The 22,228-nt window shown below is 40.8% G+C and overlaps 1 protein-coding gene and 1 long non-coding RNA gene across 4 annotated transcripts; one reads left to right on the top strand and one right to left on the bottom strand.

Annotated features, from left to right (window-relative positions):
- The first annotated feature begins 4,145 nt into the window (after positions 1–4,145).
- DCAF4 (DDB1 and CUL4 associated factor 4) lies at positions 4,146–21,561 on the top strand. 3 transcript variants are annotated; one of them, XR_014161440.1, is made up of 15 exons: positions 4,291–4,413; positions 5,676–5,828; positions 6,960–7,048; positions 9,904–10,061; positions 10,612–10,694; positions 12,115–12,217; positions 12,542–12,685; positions 13,477–13,526; positions 14,780–14,859; positions 15,473–15,568; positions 15,644–15,741; positions 16,104–16,280; positions 16,401–16,515; positions 17,597–19,428; positions 19,470–21,561. XR_014161440.1 is itself a non-coding variant. In XM_081881754.1 (14 exons), exons 2-14 carry the CDS (start codon positions 5,719–5,721, stop codon positions 17,845–17,847), a joined length of 1,554 nt encoding a protein of 517 aa, XP_081737880.1. In that variant the 5' UTR covers positions 4,146–4,239; positions 5,676–5,718; the 3' UTR covers positions 17,848–21,561. The 3 variants fall into 3 exon arrangements, 2 of the variants coding, with proteins under 2 accessions (XP_081737880.1, XP_081737879.1); XM_081881754.1 differs by lacking the exon at positions 4,291–4,413 and adding an exon at positions 4,146–4,239 and having other exon boundaries at positions 17,597–21,561; XM_081881753.1 differs by having other exon boundaries at positions 17,597–21,561.
- LOC309353098 lies at positions 7,283–8,697 on the bottom strand. Its single transcript, XR_014161528.1, has 2 exons — positions 8,219–8,697; positions 7,283–7,427 (listed from the first exon to the last, which is right to left on the bottom strand). It is a non-coding gene; the product is annotated as an uncharacterized lncRNA (long non-coding RNA).
- Positions 21,562–22,228: the final 667 nt, after the last annotated feature.

Here is a 22,228-nt window from a genome sequence, read left to right as displayed (position 1 = left end):
GCTCTGGATCAATTAGAATACATGACAAGCTCATTCTACAATATTTGGTCACTTGATTTCCTTTCATTTGTGAACCTTGTTGTTGGCATCCATCTGCCTCAGGAGACTATAGATGAGTGCACCTTTGTGGGTGAAGTCAAACTGTTGTAAGGCTGCAGCGCCTTCTGTGACCGTGGAGACTGATGCGGGAGAGAAATGTTTTCTTGCAGCTAGGGAAGATGAAGGTGTCCAGTTGTGCCGCTGCACATGTGGTTCTTCTCTCTGTGCTCCTCCCAGCAGTCATTCCTCCAGTGATCCATAATCACTGTTATGGATACATGACCTGACTCTCTCCTCTCCAGGCACTGCAGTTGTCTGCAAGGGATTCCCATACAGCAGAATTGATGTGGCCAGCCTTCATGTCACGTATGCAGAAATCTTTGTAACGCAGAGTTGGTCTACCAATGGGCCTGGTGCCTGAAGCCAGCGCCCCATACAGCACGTCCTTGGGGATCCTGCCATCTTCCATTGCGTGGACATGACCAAACCAGCTTAGATGTTGCTAAGATAGGAGTGCGAACATGCTGGGAATTTGGGCTTGGGAGAGCACATCTTTGCTTGAAACTCTGTTCTGACATGTGGTACCCAAAAACACACACACACACACCCCAGTAGCTATGACCCTGTGTATTATTATAGCTGGAAAATATTCCTTGCAAACACAGGATTACTCTTGGTGCATTACACCATCTGCAATCATCTGTCAAAATAAATATACAGGTGCCATTGTGCAAAATTCTTTTAAGTGCGGGTGGGACTGTATATACATTAAAAAACAAACAAACCAAGGGTATATCATGTCTCTGCAGCAGATAACCAGAGAAGCTGGGGGTGGGAGATAGTTACAATAGCTATCTAATGATGAAGACTCACCTGCCTGATCAAATTTTCCTCTCAAAAATGATTGCACATGCACTTCAAGCTAGCCTGTGCCCATTTAAGTAATTACTCAAGGGCCAAGAGTCAATGAAGGACCTGTGTATTGCACCCTGAATGGAAGGGGAAAAACAGAATCTGCGTATTCTTACTGACATCATGGTTAAGCATTTCTGGAGCTTACATCCATGGCTTAAATGGAAGCAAAGACTGTGCATAAAGTATTGCAACAGGATGTAACATCAATATATTGAAACCAAGGAGATGAACTGTAACTTTTACTAGATGCAACTCTCAAAAGCTCAGTAAAAATACTGTTGCTGCTTTTGTTTCTTTTTAAAAGGAAGTATGGGAGTTTAGTGGTGGGAAGATGAATATTGACTGTTCATTCAAAAATGAGAAGGCCCAAGACCGGGGAAGTTGTATGTGAGAAGTTCAAGACACATCCCAAGAGGGGAATTCACTCCATATGATTTAACATCACCCATAAAACAGCATCAAGCTCATCAATATGAGCATGTGGGGGTTTTGCTAGATCAGTTAGCTGGCTATTTTCCTGCTATGAGCTAGCACGGGACTCCACTTTCGGAAGAGAATCTCTCCAGAGAGGACATCTGCTATGGAAGAATTGCATCCAGATGCTGAGGAACATGCAAATGAAGCCCTGGCCTGAATCTTGGGCCTCAGAGACCAGGGATTTAGTAATAAGACCAGGCTGCCTGTTTTTGCCTCTGGGTTGACTGCGGGGGAGAATATGCTGCTACTACTGTAAGAATTTTTACCTGGCAACACTGGATGGAGAAGTGAAACTTTTTGCTTGGTACCTGGGGGTTGGGGTGGGACAAGCAATTGACTCTTGGCTATCAGCATCTGATTAGCAAGGAGAACATTTGCTCACTAGTCAGTGTCACAAGGTAAAACCTCAGCCCTATAGCTTTTGCTAAAAAACAATGTATAACTGCTGCCTGCAATGTGTTTATTGTGCTGTTTTATACTGTTTCTACATAGTTTTATCATAGCTAGCCATTCTTTCACTCTTAGGAGAGGGAGGTCAGGATATAAATTAGAACTATATAATAACTAGTAATAATACCAGCAGATTAAACTATAAATGGGATGGTAAAAACAGCACAAGCGGTAAATTTAAAGAGAAAACCAATTCACCGATGAGGCATGTTAATTTTAACACCACTCCTTCTACTAGTCAACCCAGTGGCCAGTGTGACAACAGAAATGGTGCTGTATGTGACCACTTCCAAAAAGATTTTTGAACTGTTCTAACATACACTGCTTCACAACAAACGTAAAGTTTTATTTGTAAAAGAATGTGCTCCGTTGCCATTGATTAAAACAGAAAAAGTATACTGTGTTAATGCAATGCTGCTCTCTACTGGCTGGAATGAGTCCTGTCACTGAGCTTATAAAAAACCCCACACCTCATTCAGTGTTAAAAATATTACAGTGGTACCTCGGGTTACATACGCTTCAGGTTACATACGCTTCAGGTTACAGACTCCACTAACCCAGAAATAGTACCTCAGGTTAAGAACTTTGCTTCAGGATGAGAACAGAAATCGTGCTCCGGCGTCGCAGCGGCAGCAGGAGGCCCCATTAGCTAAAGTGGTGCTTCAGGTTAAGAACAGTTTCAGGTTAAGAATGGACCTCCAGAACGAATTAAGTACTTAACCCGAGGTACCACTGTACTTACTTAAAATAAATGAGCAGATGTACTAGTAATGATGTGCAGTACTAGTAATTATGGATTTAAAAGTTTGACAAACTTTGGCCCAACACTGGGAAATAGATAAACAATAAAAAGAAACAAGAATACCTGGATTGCCAAATAATTCATTAGGCCAAAATGAAAAATCTTTATATGAGACAATTAAGACTTCACAGCATAGTAATGCCACACATTCCAAAATCATGATTAAACAAAACAGACTGGATTAAAGTAACTGGACCTGCTAGCAGAAGCCCATACAAGGATCTCCACTAGTGAAATGGGGTTTCCCCACCTCATATCCCCCTATCTAAAAAATAGCTTGGAGTGGTCAGAACACAAAAGAACAGCAAGGTGGGAGGAGAGGGAAGAGGGTTCCATCAAGCAAGTTGCTGTGTGTTGAATTTTATGTCCCATCTCTTGCACATTTAATTCCAAATTATCCCTTTTAAAGTAATGAGTGACTGGTGCAACTAAAGTCCAAAATTCCTCAAGCCAAAACTCACCCAATATCCATACAAAACAACACTAATTTAAAGGATTAAATCCATCCCAATTTTGTGTAGCCAGTAGGATTTCACTGTATTGCTATACAATATAGAAGTTCCACAGAATTCAACCCAGTATATATACTTATGGGTGGCATTCAATTAAATCAAAAGTTAGACCCCCTGAAGTCAGCTCTATGATCTCTTTCATATATACATTTTAGCTGTCCTAGGATTTACGTAGCAGTCCAAGGATTTATTTGCAGTTTCATAAGGGTATATATTGAAAGTAAATAATTAAATGAGCAAATTAAATGAATTTGGAAGGTATTTTTTTAAAAAATAAGGAACAGCAGAAAGAGGGGGTAGGAAGTCAAACTTTGAAATGTTAAATTGATTGTAAAACTAATGAAATGTATAAACTTGAAAAGTATAAATACTGTAAAAACTTTTTTAAAAAAGGATTTACTTCTCCCTAATTGTACTATTTCTATCTTAGCACTAGGCTTTCAAGAGAAAGAGCTGAGCTCTCGATGCCCGCGCCCCGAGCAACAGCGCATCTCTGAGGTAAGACCAAAACCAAAAACTTCTCCCGACGGCGCGAGGCCGTTTCCTCAACCAGTTTCTACAGGTTGCTCTAAGCCACGCCCACACGGGTTCGTCGCGTGGCCAGAGAATCCTCCGCGCCCCGCCTACTTCTTCTGAACGGACAATACAGTAACCCCTTCCCCGCCGCCAAACAGTCACGTGACCGTCAGCGAGGCAGGAGGACCGCGCGCGAGTGAGGTTGGGCGGAGGGGACGCGGGGAGAGACATTAGATACATAGTCCGGCCGCTCTGACTCTCTCTCTCTCTCTCTCTCTCCCGGCGAGGAAAACAAAACGGCATATGATCGGCAGCCCGATTCGACCAATTGAAAGCCTCGGGCGGGCGGAGAGGCGGGACGAGGAAAGGAACCAATGAGAGAGCAGTTGTGAAGAAGGAAGCTGAAGGAAGTGCTGAGTCGAAGTAGCTTAAAGCTTCCGAGTGAACGGGCGCCAGACGAGGCAGAGCGCACTTTTTCCGGCCACGTCGCTGCTGGAGGTGTCTGGAACCTTGAAGATCAAAGATTAGGTGGGATCTGCGTGCGTGCGCGCGCATGTGGTCGCTAGCAGAGGGAGGAGCCTGGGAGGAGGAGGAGCAGAAGCGGAGTAGGAGAGGCTGGAGCGACTGCTTGACCACTTCCAGAGTTTTGAGAGAAACGGAGCTGGAAGGAAGGAGGCTGCTGACGGCTGCTGCTTGAGGCTGGTAGGTCCGAGTCCGGGGGGAGTGTGGGAAGTTATGGGTCTTTGCTTCACTCCTTGAAGCGGGAAGGGCAGAGGCGCCGGGTGCTACCGACTTTGTGGACTTCCCCCAGGCACCTGGTTGGCCGCTACGGCCCCCTCGGCACAAATTCGCTGTTTTTTCTCCTCTGACTTTAGCTGTGGCTTAGGTTTTGGTTGGGTTATGATAATTTCAAGTTATATTTTAGTGGTCAAGATTTACTGTATATTTTAACTGCTGCTGAATCTGAATCGTCTCTGTTAAACCCAGTTGCAATTCAATGTATTCCTGTTGTGTTTTAAGATTTTTCTGATCTTGTAAGTGAGCCGGAACTGGTCTGTGACCGGAATAATAAAATTCGATTTACTTGTTGGGTTGGATAGCCTTTCTTCCTCTTAAGGAGACCCTTGACTTAATCTAACCATAAAAGTAATGGTTACAGGTAGTAGCCGTGTTGGTCTGCCGTAGTCGAAACAAAATAAAAAAATTCCTTCCAGTAGCACCTTAGAGACCAACTAAGTTTGTTATTGGTATGGGCTTTCGTATGCATGCATGCTTCTTTAGATAGTCTGGCTTGTATAAAAATAAACAACTTCCATGAAAGCCGGTATAGAAACAGTTTCCATTAAAGTCGGCGTAATAACACAATTGCAGTACAAGGCTAATAATACTAAGACAAAACTAACCAGTAGTAGGAATATCCAATACCTATATCCTCACAGAAAGCTTGTTACGGGTTTCGCTTGATGTCTTAAATGAATCAGAGAGTAAGTTGGATGAATGTTATTGTGCAGCGGCTAGGATCCAGAGAGTTGCTTTACTGGAGCTCTGGTTTTACTGCTAGCCCGGTGGACTTCTTTCCTTATTTTTTGTTTTTTAAGTTGAAGAACACATGTTGTATGTACAGTGGTATGTACAGTATGTACAGTGCTTCAGGATGAGAACAGAAATTGTGCGGCGGGGGCGGGAGGCCCATTAGCTAAAGTGGTGCTTCAGGTTAAGAACAGTTTCAGGTTGAGAACGGACCTCCGGAACGAATTAAGTACGTAACCAGAGGTACCACTGTATCACAAACTACTTTTTGAAATAATTTCCCCAAAGAATCCTGGGGGAGCTACAATTCTCAGCAGCCTTTAACACGCTACCATTCCCAGGATTCTTTGGGAGAAGCCATGTGCTTTCGGGGCGTATGATGTGACTGTGAACACAGATTTTAAAGCAGCTGAATTGAGGTGTTATTTGTGTAGAGCTCTTCAAAACTGCTGAAAGTTGTGCTGTACAGTGCACAGAATGAAACGAAACTGTTGGCGAGGCAGAATCTGCTGGCGAGACAACCGAAGGCCAGGTCCCAATCAGACGTGGAGGATACGCCACCGCTGGACTTCTTCATCAAGGCTAGGGTAGGTGATGATACTTTCAAATTTTTAAGGATTAATGCTTTAAATAGAATGGATGAGTCTCGGATATTTACAGTGAAAGTCCACGCTTAAATATTGGCACAATTGTTGCCCTGCCGCACTCAGTTTGCAACTCAGTGCTGCAGAACATCAGTGTCGGTGTCCATTGGAGGAAGCAGAAAAGCTGAAACATTAATTTTTTTCATGCACTTTCTACAGTGGTTTACAGAAATAAATATGCAGATAGTTAAGAAAAGTAATAATAAATATGCAGACAATTAAAAATAGTTTCTATCATTTTAAACTTTATGTGATTTCAATATGTACGTATAATTGGTGTAAACCGCTTTCATTGTTTTTATGAATTTGAAGTATACAAGTATTTTTTAAATAAAATAAATATATAAACAATGAAGCGTTTTGGCCCTTAAGCATTATCTAAAAAGGTCTTTAGGGTTTTATGTTATTTTTTTGTTCACAGTTCATATGTGATATATGCCTTTTAGATGAAAATGGCTAATTTTTTGATTGCCCCTATTAAAACAGATAGCAAAATGTTTGTGTGGACGTCACTCCGAGTCAATAGTAAATTATCTGAAGTATGTATGTTGCTCTGGATAACTCTGTAGAGATTAGGTAATCTGCCTATAAACTGCATACACACAGTAAAATTGACTCCTATATTGGGATAGAGTAGACCATGGGACTTAACATTTGGTTATTGTAAGCAGTGTTGTAGGAGGACTTGGAAGTGAAAGATCCAGGGGGATATTGGATGAGGTGGAATCTGAGTATTATACTGAGAGGTGGGGCGTTTTTCCAATGCGGGAGGGAAAAGAAATGTAATAGCGGGAGGGAGAGAGAGAGAGAGAGAGAGAGCAGGGGACATGTTCCCTTTTCTTATTCCGTTCTCTTCCTCAGCGTCCCCCAACAAAATTGAGTTCCCCAATAGAACACTGGAGTAGGTGGCTTTATATTGCTCAGGGTAACAACATTTCTTGAAATTAGTTTCCTGCTTTTTAATTCACTCTTAACCTTTTCACTCATAGTTAATTTGATATTTGTACTTGTTTAATATTTAACCCACCAAATATTTTATGGAATCTTTCTTACTTATGTGTCTCCTTCTTATAGACAAGAACCACCACTGTACCCAGACACTGGCGAAGATGAATCTCCCTCCGCTGCATTATCTGAAATACTCTCGAGCATGCCACCACCTGGTAAGGAATTTACCAAGAAAGTTCCCACTGCTTTCATGTGTTTGAGACCTTTGACATGTATTGTCACTCAACTTTTCAAAGGGTGCCTGCCGCCTGTGTCTAAGGAATATTTTAATCAGTTTTAAAATATTGACAAGTTAAATTGACAAATGGAAAGTAGTGGCTTTCTTGAAGTCAAATCTTTTTTTCAAATGATAAATATATAAACATTTTTTCAAACATAATTCACATAAATGAGTATTTCAAGGCCTTGCCATGCCATCTTTATTAATACTGGTTTCTTTAGGGTGCTTCTGCCAAACATGTTGTCAACTTCAGCAACTGAGAGTGAGGTTTCCATCTTCATTTCTGTACATAAGAACTGCCCTGCTGCATCAACCTGCATGATTGACAAATAATTCCATTACTAAATTCATAGAGTTAATATGCTGTTTAAAGATTCTCACATTCTAGCAATGTCAACAGGGATGAGTGGGGGACAACTGCCATATCTGGTCAGATAGAAATCAGATACATCTGTCCAGAGCAACTTCTTGGAAAGTAAAGCTGAAAATAATACATGTTCATATTGTAAAAGGAGTTAACCTCCCTGAAGCCTTTTGGAGACGGCCACTATAATGTGCTAAAAAAGTTGTGTGCAAAGTTAAAGTAATTTTAAAGAATGACTATGCTGTCTCTATTCCACTTGGTGAATGCAGTAACTTTGATTTGCTGCTTTCATTATAAGTAGCCAAGGTGGATACAAATCAATGATTTAAAAAATAATAAAACCTGATTTTTAAAAAAATAAAATTGGATTTTTTAAAAATAAAATGCTTTTGGAGGAAAAATCTTTCTAAAGAGAGTTTTCTAATAAGGATTTGTTTTTAATTATGTAGCATGAGGCTTTATATTCAATGTTTAAATTTTTTTGTAAATGAATTTCATTAATCCATTCACAATGTCATGCTCTTCCAGAGGTTTCTGTAAGATTATTTGGGGCAGTTTTTCTAACAAGAAGATATTATCACAGATGCTTGTTTTTGCAGTTCTCAGAAGTGTGAATTTGTGTCTGCCGATATAACATGCCTTTTCGTCACAGGAAAAATGTTACAAACATACAGAGTTGAGGAAAAAAACTTAATCCCATTGTGCCTTTCCAAATTTACATACACAGAATCAACCCCATACCTCTTAAATGCTGAGTTCCAAGAGGTTCAATGAATAGGTTGTTCAGAGTGGAATAGATCTGCACAAGTAGCTAAGTGTGAATCTGTAAAAATGAAAGTGCAACCTCGTGCGCAGAAAACTCCACAAGTCTTGGGATCTTTGTGTAATAATTGTGCAAGTCAGTTGTTTAACCACATCAGTTAACAAGCATGGATACATATGCTATAATGTTACTGTTTTAGTTAAATAAATTGTTTAAATTGTTATTAAGGAAATTGTTATTTTTCTCCTTCCAAAAAAGTACAGCAGAAAAGTTGTCCAAATATAAATAGTTAAATTATTAAATCTCACAATAATTTCATAATTATCTATGTATTTCTAATAGTATAACCAAATCAGTAATTTTTGCTATAACAGTAAAAACTACTCTGAAAATTTATTATTCCAAAAATGAGGGCTTCATCTGGTTGTAAATATTAAGATTATACCAGGAAGAACGAGTCTTTTTGTAAAAAGATTATTTAAATCAAGTCTTTTTTTTTAAAAAAACTATTTATTTTATTTGATTAGATGTTCATATAAACATTAATACACATACATTTGCAACCATAATAATAACAAAAAGAAAAAAAGATAAGAAGAAAAACAAAAGAAAAAAATTAAGGTAAGAAAGAAGTACATAAAATAGGTGGATGATAATACACCTTTGTGACTTCCCTCCACCAGTGCTTGTCATTTTTTCATTCAAGTTCTTATTTACATTGCAAATAATGTATCACTACATTATTTCTTTTAGTATACTATTATCAAGACAACTTTACAAGCTTAGTCTAAACATACCAGCATGTTACCTTTAGAGCAGTGTTTGCTCATGTACTCTTCGAACCATAACCATTGTGACCTTAATTTCTGATGTGTTTGATATCTTATTGCCGCAGTTAATTTTGCCAGTTCTATAAATTCTGTTAATTTATATAGCCAATCCTCTTTTGTGGTTACAGATAGGTAGCCGTGTTGGTCTGCCATGGTCAAAACAAAATAAAAAAATTCCTTCCAGTAGCACCTTAAAGACCAACTGAGTTAGTTCTAGGTATGAGCTTTCGTGTGCATGCACACTTCTTCAGATACACTTCTTCGTATCTGAAGAAGTGTGCATGCACACGAAAGCTCATACCTAGAACTAACTCAGTTGGTCTTTAAGGTGCTACTGGAAGGAATTTTTTTATTTTGTTTTAACCTCTTTTGTGGGTATATAATTTCCTTTCCAGTTCTTTGCAAGGAGTAACCTGGCTGCTGCAGTTGCATAAAAGAATATTTTTTTCCTTTCTTGTGGTATCTCATCTCCTACTATACTCAGTAAGAATGACTCAGGTTTTTCCCCTAAAGATATCCTGAGCATCTTTTTTAGTTGCTCATGGATGCATCCATCCTATTTAAATCAAGTCTTACTGGCTAGTGATTTAAATCATGATTTAAATCAAATCCACCCTGTAAATAGCTACAGTTGTCCTTTGCACTGAGTTTTTATATTTATTTGTAAGAAAACTACCAACTACTTCCTCGTGTTAAGCTGCAATGGTGGATGCTTTTCCTACCACAGAAAGTAGTTGTATGAAGTGCTACAAATGTTTGTCCATTGTCATGCAGTGTAATCTATGGGGAAGATGGAAGAGGGTTCAGCTAACAGTGTTTGATTTCTTTTTAAGAATTACCAGGATTTTACTACGATCCTGAAAGGAACCGCTACTTTCGCTTGCTTCCTGGGCATAACAACAGCAACCCCCTCACCAGTGAGAGTATTCAGCACAGAAGAATGGAGAGTCAAAGGCTAAAGCTCTTGGAGGAGGAGGAGAAATGCATGAAGGTGAGCTGTTGCGCTTAATTATTCTCTCAAATTAGGTTCACTTAACGCGTAAGGTCATTGCCATCAGCTGCTTTAAGGGTACGTAATTCTATGCCAGATTCTGGTTTCTGATGTAAGTTTACATGTTTCTCTTACGTTGGAAAATCTTATTGTTCAAGCTTTAATTCATAAATTGAAAGCTTACATTATTCATTTGATTAAACATAGAACAAGATTATGTGAAGTCCACACGCTTGCTCGATGTAAGAGTGACAGTTGTACTTGAAGAGTTCATGGAGTTGTATTCAATGAAGTCATTGGATGAACAACTTCCAGTGGTGCAATGGAACTTCCTACCCTTTGTCCTTCTGAAAGCCCCCCCCCCCCAATACTGCTTTGGGAGTTCCCCCATTCCTCCAGAGCAGGACTGTGTTTGTGTGTACTCAAGCACACATGTGGAGGTTAGGAAATTCCATTGTGTGATAGTTCTGCTTATGGTTTTGTTGGATGCAGCCCATGATTTTTTTAAGCACAAGGAACATGATTGTGCCCTTTCACCATTTTTAAACAGAAAGCATCCAGGTCTGGGCTGAACTCTTCAATCGTTTTACGCAAGAGGCAGTTAGGTTTGCCTAGCTCTATCAACTATCGCAGGTAAGGTGATTTAACATTCCTTTTATGTTGCAAAGCTCTTTCTCTTAAGCTCTGTGGAAAAGGGGAACTTCTCTAACAGACCAGAGTGACTACAAGGTGCCCAATTACTGAATATATCAGTATCAGATTCTACAGTATGTGGAGGATGGATCTACAACATACCTTTCACATTTATTTGGTTTGCAGCCTACCTAAAACTTATTTTGCTTGATTTGGTGGAAGAGATAGTTATCAAAGTACTTTTTTGATCAAATGGTATTCTTTCTCTGTTCATAGTATTTTAAAAACAATGTGTAGTTCTTGTATATAAGTTACTTATACTCCATTTTTATCCCGTCCTTCCTCCCAAAGGGCAGCCTATATTAGACTAGATTTTATTTCAGCTAAACAGTCTAATTGTTGCTGTCACTGAGGGTGCTATCCAACTAACTCACTTGTAAAAGCATTTGCGCGATTCACCTTACAAGCCCCATCAGCAAAAGCCCTATGCGAGGGCTTCCACTTGCATGATGGGGCTTTCCCTCGTCTCTCCTCCCACCACTGTATGCCACCTGAAATTGACTGGTGGGAAGGTGGAGGTGAACCCCCAGAGCAGTGAAAGGGGGGGGGGTCGATCCATCTGGCAAGTTGATAGGGGAGGAACCAGCTATTCAAATTAGCAGGCTTAAGTCTCCTTTGAGTATGGTGAACATTGGATATCATCTATGGAATTTCATTGATGTTGATAGGCAATACACTGCAATTTATTCTCTCCCCCAACCCCCAACCCCCACTATTGGACTTTGCACTGGAAATGATAGGTTTGGGAACACTCGGGTACAATCCTATGGCTAGTTGGTGGGGAAATATGAAAGCATTTTAACCACCCATCTGTTAATGCCTTGTCAGACTCTACTGGCAGAATAGAATGGAGTACAGAGTGCAGTCCTTCCATTACCATGTGTAAAATATTTTTTTTAATACTTTGGTTTTTCATTTCCCTCCTGTTGGAAACAAGGGGCTGGATACATTTAGATAAAGTTCAGAAGTGTATGTAAATCTCCCGAGTTTTGGAATGTTATCAGGAAACCAGGAGGGCTTTGGACCCAAGCAGCTTCCTAGAGTGTCCCCACCCTTTTGACCCTGCATCATGTTGGGCCAAGGTGTCAGAGGAAGCTGGTGCCATTGGAGAAGGATTATCCGACACTAGTTCTCCCTGACCCACAGTTCAGTTTGTTATGTAGAAGGGTTAGATCTGAACTGTCCTATGATGGCTGCTACACCATCTCCAGGGGCCACAGGACAGCACTCTTAATTTATCTGACCACTCTAAAACAACACTTGATTGTTAGCACTGATACTGGCTCTCATACTGATTTTGGCTTTGTTGACATTAAATGCCAGTTTCCGTGGTGGTTCTCTTTTCCTCGTTCTGACGTAGGTCGATCCATGAATTAAAAGTGAATTGCATGCAGAGAAGGAAATTGGAAATTGAGACCCCAGATTCCTCTATTTGTGGAAGCAACAATTTTAAATTGATAATGGTAAGTTGGAGGGGTTTTGTTTTGTTTTGTTACTTACCTTAGGGCAGTCATTTATCTTGGTATTAAGGTTGCAATGTGATCTTACAGCAAGAATGATCTCTTCCAGATGCATCCATGGGTACTTTCAGAAATTCTTCTGCCATTCATTTGGAAGAATGGCAGCTACTAGCTGGATCTTGGGGCAGGGTGGGTGGCAGGGGGGCATTTGGCAACTGATAAACTTTCTGTAACATTTTGAGATGAGCTTGCGATTTTCTTCGTTAGTGGAAGAGCCCTCCTTGGGGGAAAAGTAACCCCTCAGCAATTCACACCTTGCTTTTGCAGGCAGACAGTGCCTCTGAAAGAATATTCACTGTGAATGATGTGGAGCATGGAGGATGCAAATGTGGTATTGTCAACCTCAGTGGTTTGGGGAAGAATACTCTTACTGTGGAAATGTACGACAACCTGTATTTTACAAACCGCAAGGTACTGCTCTGTCCTTCTTTCAAGTTTAGAATTTATTTATTCTCTTTAACCCTAACTATTGAGAACAAGCAGAAATGTGGAGCACTTAAGTAGATTTCTGAATATCAGTTGCTGGGGAACAACACTTGGAGAGGACCAATTTACTTGTGTTCTGCTTATGGGCTTTCCATAGCCATCTGGTTTGACCACTATGGGACATGGGATGTTGAACTAGATAAGCCTCTGGTCTCATAAGCTGCTCTTGTGTGAGAGCCTAGCCACAGTTATCTGTGTTCCAGGTTAGATTATTGTAACTCATATGTAGTTTGACTATGGAAACTCTCTTCAGAATTCAATTGCAAGACTGCTAAACCAAGACCAGACATTGGGAACGTGTTTCATCTCTGCTTAAACAAGTTTTTGGAGGGTGGAATATCAGTCCTTATAACCATAGGGATGAGACCCTTTTCCAAAGATTGCAGTGCACAGTATAAAAACACAAAATGCCTAACATTTTAAAAAAGAAATAATTACACACATCCCACACAAACACACTTTTGAAAGGCCATAAATTGTTTAATAGCCAAAGGCCTGGTTAAAGAGCTGTGCCAATCTGTATGAAATCTATGGATTCTCATTTATTTACTAGATTGTGTTCAGCTTCCTATTCATTTTCAGGGGGTGGGGGGAGCAGGGTTATACTTTCAACACTAGCCTGTTCAGTTAATCTATCTGCATTCATATATCCTTGTTCCAATAGGCATTTTCTGTTTGTTTGTTTGTTTGTTTGTTTGTTTTTGTTTATTTTCAAGGTGAATTCTGTGTGTTGGGCCTCACTAAGTCATCCAGATTCCCATGTGTTATATCCTTCTTATAATAAAATGAAATGCTATCGACTGTCTGGCTCAAAAGCACCCTCTCTGATTGCATGGAGCCCGGCTGGCCCTGTAGTTTTCGCTGGAGATGAGGATGATGAAACAATCGCTGACACTGCTAGAGCACTGGTGGCTGAAAACTCATTCCGAGTCAGACCGAACACTGGTTAGAGCTCAATGTTGAGCCTACCAAGTGGTGATAGTGACGGCGAAGAGGACCTTCTTCACCGCTTCTGTTGCATCTGTAGAGAACAGCAGCAGGAGACTCTTTTCAAGTGGTTCACAATCTAGCGGAATCACCATCACCATCAGGGCCTTGTGATGACCCCAATTATCTCCTGCAATGATTTTGAAAAGTTCTTTGCAGATAGTCGCTCAGATTCAGAAAGAGGTAGACTCCACAGTGGGATCCAGGCTGGGGTGGAAGAGTGCTAGGGTCCTGTCTGGTGATGTTGCATGGATCAGTTCCAGTGAGGATGTGGACAGGCTGCTTGGACAAGTGAAACCAACCACATGTCTCCTGGATCCTTGCCCATCCTGGCTCATAAAAGTGAGCCGGGCTGGGCGATGGGCTCTGCGGGGTGGTGAATTCTTTCCTCTCTGAGGGAGCCTTCCCAGACCCACTGAAAGTGGTGGTTATTAAACCACTTCTTAAAAAACATCTTTGGACCTGGCCAATATGGCCAACTATCACCCAGTCTCAAATCTTCTGTTTTTGGGCAAGGTGATTGAGCGGGTGGTTGCTGAACAACTCCAGGCATGCCTGGAGGATGTGCACCATTTAGACCCCTCCCAAAAAACATGAAAATCGTGTTCTCTTCAGTATGATTCTAGAAAAATCAGTTTTCTGTTCTGGGGCTTTGAACTTAAGTAATGCTACTGCAATGTTTTTGTGCTTTGTGGTAGAAAGAGGAGGAACATGACTTCCATCATTTATCTGTTTTTTTCCTTCTGTTTATTCTTAGCATCCATGCTAAAAGTAGGGAGCAGAGATTGGAGACATTGGTTTAAATGGGGGTGGGGAACCCCATAAGTTAACACTTTTATCTATGATGCTTTCTTGATAGTGCATGTTGTACATCTTGAAATGCTCTGAAATCTCCTGTTTTCTAGTGAAATATTTATTAGTGCAACTGTGGCAGAGGGAGATCTGCCTCTTGGGCTGATTTAAAGTGACACATTCTGTTCCTGCGAGAGCTGTCTGTATTGTCTCTTTAATATCCTTAACTACCTCTATCAAGCTGTGCCTCATGGGCATTGCAGAAACTCTCGGCTGTGCCAGCCTGCTTCCAGCATCTCTGTTCAATAACTCTAATGCAGGTAGTGTATATCTGTTGGGTGAAGTCTTAGGCATGCGGAGATCCTATATGAGACATACCAGTTTTACAGTTCCCAAGTGTGATTTTTCTGAGTGTTATAAGAATAACACTGACATTGCCTTATGTCCAGGCCTCTGGCTTTTGTTGGCTTAGTTTAGGTAACTAGTCAGCCTTCTGTCGGTAATTGTTTTGCTCCCTTTATTGAACATAGTTTTTAAAATTATGTCCGAAGCACGTTGCTAATGTTCAGCCAGTGAAAGAGGCAAGCATAATGCTTTGGGTGGAGGGCATACTTATAAAAGATGGGATTTAGGGATGCATCGTGCAATTTATTTGTCATAATTCCTTCCTCAAAGCAGTTCGACTAAAGTAAATGAGACTGCTTTGGTCTAAGTGGACTATGGCCTTGCTTCCTGGCAGGCATGCAAAGCAGGCATTGAGTCGTCAGTTAAGCAGTTCAATGTGGCAGAAGCTCTTCAAGTGTTTTTTTGCATTTGAATGTTTTGAAGATACAGTGGTGTGAATAATAAAAGATAGGTACCCTATACCATTTTGGGGGGACAAACCTGGTGTTGAGGATACTTTCCTAATGGCTTCTTCCTTTTTCTTTTTAGGAGACCAGCCTGGAATGTTGTGCAGCTTCAAGATCTCCACAGCCTGGTCCTGTGCTTGGTGTCTGAATCCTCAGGCTGATAATTACTTTAGCACAGGTAAGGTGAAATACTTTACCACTATCATTATGGAGCTAATTACTTGTCTGGTGCTTACATTTTGTTTCATCTTAGGTTTAAGTCAACAAGTCCATGTGACCAATGCAGTGACCGGTCATCGTCAGATATTTTCTATCAGCAGTGATGCTCTCGCACAGCAGTTTGCTACCCAGGTAGGAGAGACTTTTTGTGCAACAAGCAGACCCAGGCAATGATAGCCCTGAATTTCTGTGGTTAATGTTGTCACCACTCAACTTAAACAAGCTTTGAGGATACAGTAAAGTTGTACTATGGAGTAGTGGATAGAGCACTGAGCTTTGGTGGAGAAAACCTGGGTTCAGATCCTAGTCATTGAATTTGCCTGGTTTTCTTTGGTTGGTATCATGTAGCTTATTTCAGATGCTTGTTGCTTGGATAAAATGGAGGTGGGGGAACAGCCCAGGTACACAACCCCTCGCTACCCAAGAAGGAGGGTTTGGGTACAAGAAGTAAGGCAGTGTTGAAATCCACTGAATTTGTTCTTTGGCTTTTATAGGCTCCAGTGCTGTATAATGGCTGCCGTTCAGGGGAGATTTTCAGCATTGATATCCGCCGCCCCATGAATACAGGGCAAGGGTTGAAAAGCCTCCAGCTGTTTCATGACTCAGCAGTCACATCTGTGAATCTTCTGAAGGATGAGCAGTACCTCTTGGCTGCAGACATGGCAGGCCGGGTAGAGATCCAGTTTGTTTCACGAAATATTCCATTAATACTGTTTTTACTGCCTTGCCTAAGCATTCCGAGGATTTTCCTTTAAGTGATGTGTTTGTTCTCTTACTCTGTCCATTCACAGATAAAACTCTGGGATCTGAGAAAACTAAAATGTGTGAAAGAATATCATGGTCATCATAATGAACACAGCATTCTGCCTTTGCATGTCAATGAGGAAGAAGGGCTTCTTACAGCAGGTAGGGCACATGGTCATGCACAAAATGGAGTTTGCCTAAAAAAAGCTGTTGAGCTGAAACTGACATGGGGGCAAACAGAAGAAGACGTCTTCACCCCGGTATGGCTCCCCTTTATCACATACACAGCCCAACAGGACAATGACAATAATCCACCAACAGCATACAAATCAATATGGCTAACCTGATCCAAAACACCCACCCACCTCACTCACACACGAAAACAAAGATTACCACAGCCAATCACAAACAAACAATCACACCCTAGGCCAACCCCAACCTCTCTCACCACCAAAGGAACACAAGTGAACAACACAAGCAACGCTGGCACCAAACTCCATACATTAAACATAATAGAAACACCGCCACCTGACCCCATCCCCATCCATCTTCCCTCTTTCCACCCCCCTTTCTTTTTTCTTTTCTTTTTTCTTCTCCCCCTAATGCCTCAACAAATGAAACGGATTTTTAAAAATGTTACATGGGGGGAAAAAAACAAGGCATTACACTTACTTCTGTAAAACAAGAAAATCCTTAATAATTTTTATTTTTTTAAAAAAAGGCTGTTGAGACAAAGCTGTCTGCAGTTGTTTTTGACAAATGTTTTATATATCTCTAGGGCTGTGTAGTGAGAGGTTTTTCCATCGTTGTTCAGCCACTGGATCCAGTGCATTTCACTCACAGTACCAAGTCAAAATATTGGTCCATCTGCCTTAGTGTTGTCCACACTGGCTGGCAGCAGCTGCCCAGTGTTTCAGATGGACTTGTATAACCTATAAATATGTCCTATAAATATGAAATATGAAATATGTTCAAATGTCCTGCATTTGAATTGTGAAGAAATCTTAGTAGCTGACAGGAAACATGCCCAGGACTCCACAAAATGTGTTTAGTTCTGCTGACCCAAATTTCCAGAAAATTTCTCCTCTCTGGGAGATTCCTTTGCCCTTTCTTCCACATATGTATTTCCTTCAAGCAGCCTCGCATGATTGAGGAGACAGGGAGGTGTAAATGTAACAAGTATTTTATCAAATGGACGTAATGGGCTGTTAGATGCTAGAATATTTGTTTTTTCCTTCCTCAGTGGGTCAGGATTGTTATACCCGAATTTGGAGTCTCCAAGATGCTCATTTGCTACGGACTATCCCTTCTCCACATCCATTTTCCACTGACTCCATCCCAAGTGTGGAGTTTTCATCACACCTTGGAGGCTCCCGAGGGGTTCCCGGCTTGCTTATGGCTGTCAAGCAGGATCTCCATTATTTCTCCTATAAAACAGACGATCCATATTGTCTCCCTGCCAATGAAGCGGACAATTCCACTCCACCTCAGTGATGGAGAACAAAAATGTGGAGGCTGTCTGCCCTGCATATTGTTGTACGGAGATGGGCTGTGGTTCTTTCCTTTAATATTCTTTATTTTCTTATTTCGTGAACACTTTTCTCCTCAGTTTTCATTTTTTTCAGAATATTGTGAATAAAGTCAACTGGTTATGGGAGCAGTTAGTTGCTTTTGCTATTTTCAAACAAAGTGCTTTGATTTTTATTGCATATTGTCAGCTTCAGATGTTGAAGCTCATAGAAGAAAAAATTCAGTATACCTGCGTCCTCAGATATGCCACTTTACAGTTTCCATGCTGCATGCTTGCTCCTAATTGTTTTATTGGAGAGATTATAGGTTTTATATAAGCCCACAGAAATAGTAAAACAGTGCTGGCTATCGAGGAAGGGTACTTTCATCAGCAGTGCAAGCAACCTGCAGGAATATTGCCCATGCCATGCAGAATGGCTACTGTTCTGGAAATCCTGATTATACCTACCATTCTTGCTTCTGGGCTGAACATGTTCAGTTCCAGTTACTGAGCTTGCTGATTACTCAATACATAATATTTTTCTTGCTTCTGTAATTTGCTAGAAATGCTTACCAAAAGCTATGCCATCTTGCAGAGTCTCTGAGGTGGGTCTGCTCGTGTTCCCAACGTCTTAAGAACTAGAATTATCTGAGAGATATTTCAAGTGACATAAATCAAGCACAACAAATACTTGCTTCCCAAAGTATGTTTCTACTGTGATGGATAGGGAACAAGTACGTGCAGATTTATGCTAAACCTGACCTGTTCAGCACACCATTTTACGCTTTTTAAAATAAGTGGATTTAGATTTTATTTTGACTGTTCTTCAGGAACTTTGCTTACTGAAATCTAGATAAGATTTTTTGTGTTAAACTCAAATGTTTAAGAATTTAAGCGAAAGTTTGTTGTTTGTTGCTGCTGCTGTTTTTAGAGATTCTGCATCTTCATCATTCCACTATAAAAATGTTTCTTAAAAGATAAAGGGAGACTGAAGTTCTTAGTGGATGGTGGATTTGAAACCGCAGATCCATTCCAGCACAATAACAAATGTTTTTGCAAAGTCTCTGGAAAAGTGGTATGGTTTTTAAGACAACAGCAGCTGAAGGAGGAATTTAATTCTTTTACTTGGAGCTCAGATACCAGCATGTCTGATGACACCTAATCCACAATAGCAGCTTGTAGTTCTAAAATGAGTAAGGAGTGAGAGACAGCTACCAAAGAGGGCTGCTGCAAAACCAGAACAGAAATTGAGACTGTTGCCCACCTTTGGGGGCTTGGAAGACAGTTTTGGGAATATCAGCACAGCTTTTGCTGAGATAACTGTTAAGCATCATTTTCAAAGGCTCCAAAAAGCCTACCAAAACTCAAAAGACAAGACTTTTGATGTGGAAAACAGTTCTGGGTGTTCTCATCTATGGTTTTAATGAGCGTTTGGAACAGGATATGACAGGTGTTTATGGCTTGCAGATATATTTGATTTGAAGGTCCCCCAGGGGTGTGGATTTGAGTATATTCATAGAGTTAACTTTTCCACTGGAGTGGCAAGTGGGACTTAATGACATATTGTAGTTAGCATTCAAAAACAATATAAGGCACTTATTCCTAGACGTAAAGTGAAAACCTTCCTTACCAATGAGGATCAGCACAGTATTTCAAGACTGATCTGCTGGGCTGTTTCATTGCAGGGAACAATTTTCATTTAAGTGGGTCATTGAATCCTTAAGATACTTAGGTGTACAAATACCTACTCAGTTGTCAAAACTGTAATTTCATACTACAAGCAACCACCACCTCAACCCCCTGGAGAAGGAGAATCTGGACTATGATGCTTTTGAATGAACTGGTTAACGTGACTTTTTTCATAAGCATAACCGAGAGTCTGTTCCATGTTCAAAATATTTTAAGAAACTGTAGGGTTTTTTGACGAGTAGGAATAAATTAAATATTTTGGACTGGAGGTTCTGAATGTGGCTCTCCCAGACATCCCTTTAGTGTGCACCAAGTTCCCTCACCATTCCTTCTTTTTTATTATTATTAATTGGGATTTCTTGGCGCTTGCTATTCCTTTCTGCCTCCACACCCCATGTAGACTAGGACCTGGGTAGCCAGCGCTGAAATCCTGCCCTGGGCCAGTCACTATCTTAGTCTTGCTTGCCTCACAAGGCTGTTGTGACAAAGATTAGAGGGGGGGGAGAAACCTTGCGCTCCTTAAAGGAAAAGTGGAATACATAGAATGAATAAATAAAAATTCTTTATAGGATTGGAAAGGAAGAGAGCGTAGCAGGTGGCGGAAGCCTGTGCATCTTAACCTCCTGCAAAGTTTCCAGCAAAGCACACCTGCTACTGCCTAGTAATTCTGAGGGATCAGGGAATGACCAGGAGTGCGTTGCTTAGAGGTGGGGACAGGTATCTGCTTTTTAAGAAAAGCTTTGGCCAGTTCTTGTGGTTGGCCTGTTGTTTTGGCCCATAAACATCTCCAGATAGGATTCAAGCTGCTGCGGAAACCTAAGCTGGTAGCAAGCACTCCTAGCCACTGGCTCTTCCACAGAGTCCAAGAGAACCACCAAACTGTATTCTTGCCCCTTGAGAGGAATGCAACCCTATCCTGATAAGACACAACAGTGAAGACTCTCTGGATGACCTTCCCAGTGCTTTTATGTAGAGAAATCATAAATGTGTCACCATAAGTCAATTAATGGAAGAATGGTGACTTGCAGTTACCTTTTTCAGAAGGGGAACAGTAGGCTTGCGGAAAATATGATTGTTTTTACTGAATCTGTAAAACAGACTTTGTTATTTCTCTTATTATACATTGAATCTTTACACTGAAATAATATATAGTGAAGGCTGAATTCAAATACTTCATTGTAAACAAAAGAAGAAATGCTTCATTTTTGAAACCAGTATCTAAGCCTATCTTTCCATTTGCCAGCTGCCACGTTGGAAACGAATAACAACTTTGTCACGGAATAGTTGACTCGAAGCCTTTAATTTTGTAACTTTTTTTGGTATGTTTTGGCATGGTTGCTTCATCTTACTACAGCTGGATCCCAGACTGAGAAACACACCTGTGTGCTGGGTTAACCATGCACTGCACCTTGTAGAATATGTGAACCAGGAAAATCCCTGTTTGTGGGGCTGTTCATGGTATGGTGTGTGAAGAATATTTATTTCATTTTTATTCTAAACCTATGTGGGATTTAAACTTCAGTTTGGCAGGGGTGTATCACCTTTTCCTACTTGCTTTATAATGGCAAGCCAAAGACACTTCAGTAATTTGTATTATCTTATGACAATTCCTTTGTGAGCAGGCACCTACTTTTGGCTTCCCATTTAAATTCCCATCTTGGCTGTGAGTCCTGTTCCCTGCCCTGGAAGCCTTTTCCCACTTGGCCTGGGAGGACCTGGGCCCTAACTGACTTCAGCTACAAAAGCTGAGGCCGCTGAACAGACTTTGGGGCTCTACTGACTGAGGTGGGGGTGGGGGGTTGTTGCTGTTACTTTTTTTTTTTTGTATTTTTAAGTTGATGTTATGATTTATATGGATTTTGTTTTAATGTGGTTGTGTACTTTTTGATGTTTTATTGTTTATGACTACTTTTAATAATTATGTATTTTTCATTTTGTAAGCTGCCATGAGCATAGTTTTAACTATGGAAAGGTGCCATACAAATAAAACTATATATGTTTGAAAAATCTGCTAATTTTTATTCGTATTTTTTTGTGCTCGTTACTCCTGGCTGTACTAATTTAGCACCAATATACACATCTCTTTTTGTCAACAGATTATGAAAAGGGTATAACTAAAGTCCATGGCAAAGGTTGATATTTTTGGCATATAAGCCCTTCTTACTGATAAAATCCCGGATAGGAGATGGGAAGCAGCAAGGTGGAAGAGGAAGGAAAGAAGGCTTTTCAGATATCTTGCCTTCCTTTTATTGACTTTGTGCACACTAAACTTAATTTGGATATTCATAGTTGTTACGTTAGCCTGGTACATTTGCTTATTTGTCATAGTTTTTATTTTTTTTAAGGAAGATGAATGCCATTTCCCCAAGGCTCCCTTAGGCATATCCCTCTAATGCAGAGGTTTTCAACCTCTTTTGAGTCCATGGCTCCCTTGACCAACTACCTTCTTTCTTCTGGAGCCCAGTTAAGTCACCCCTTGCCTGCAGAGCTGGCAGCCCCTCACCCCTTTTTGAACACCCTCCCTTGTGGAGTGTTCCCTCAGCCCCCTCTCCTCTACCCTCTCCTTGGGAGTCCTCTGGGCAGCCGCAGCTGCCGCCCCTGCCCCAAAGAGAGGTGCCTCCTCACACTACCCCACAAGGGCCTGGGAAGCATCCCCTGACCAGCCCCAGAGGCACC

This window comes from Podarcis erhardii, assembly GCF_964252035.2.
Source record: "Podarcis erhardii genome assembly, chromosome: 1".
Taxonomy (NCBI): domain Eukaryota; kingdom Metazoa; phylum Chordata; class Lepidosauria; order Squamata; family Lacertidae; genus Podarcis; species Podarcis erhardii.
This window is presented reverse-complemented; position numbering and strand designations above follow the sequence as displayed.

Bases quoted from the DNA above. Each gene is read 5' to 3' on its own strand.
- DCAF4 (XM_081881754.1), top strand. From the start codon at position 5,719: ATGAAACGAAACTGTTGGCGAGGCAGAATCTGCTGGCGAGACAACCGA. The intron at 10,695-12,114 runs GTAAGGTGATTT...GTTCTGACGTAG, and splicing joins AGCTCTATCAACTATCGCAG to GTCGATCCATGAATTAAAAG. The intron at 15,742-16,103 runs GTAGGAGAGACT...TGGCTTTTATAG, and splicing joins CACAGCAGTTTGCTACCCAG to GCTCCAGTGCTGTATAATGG.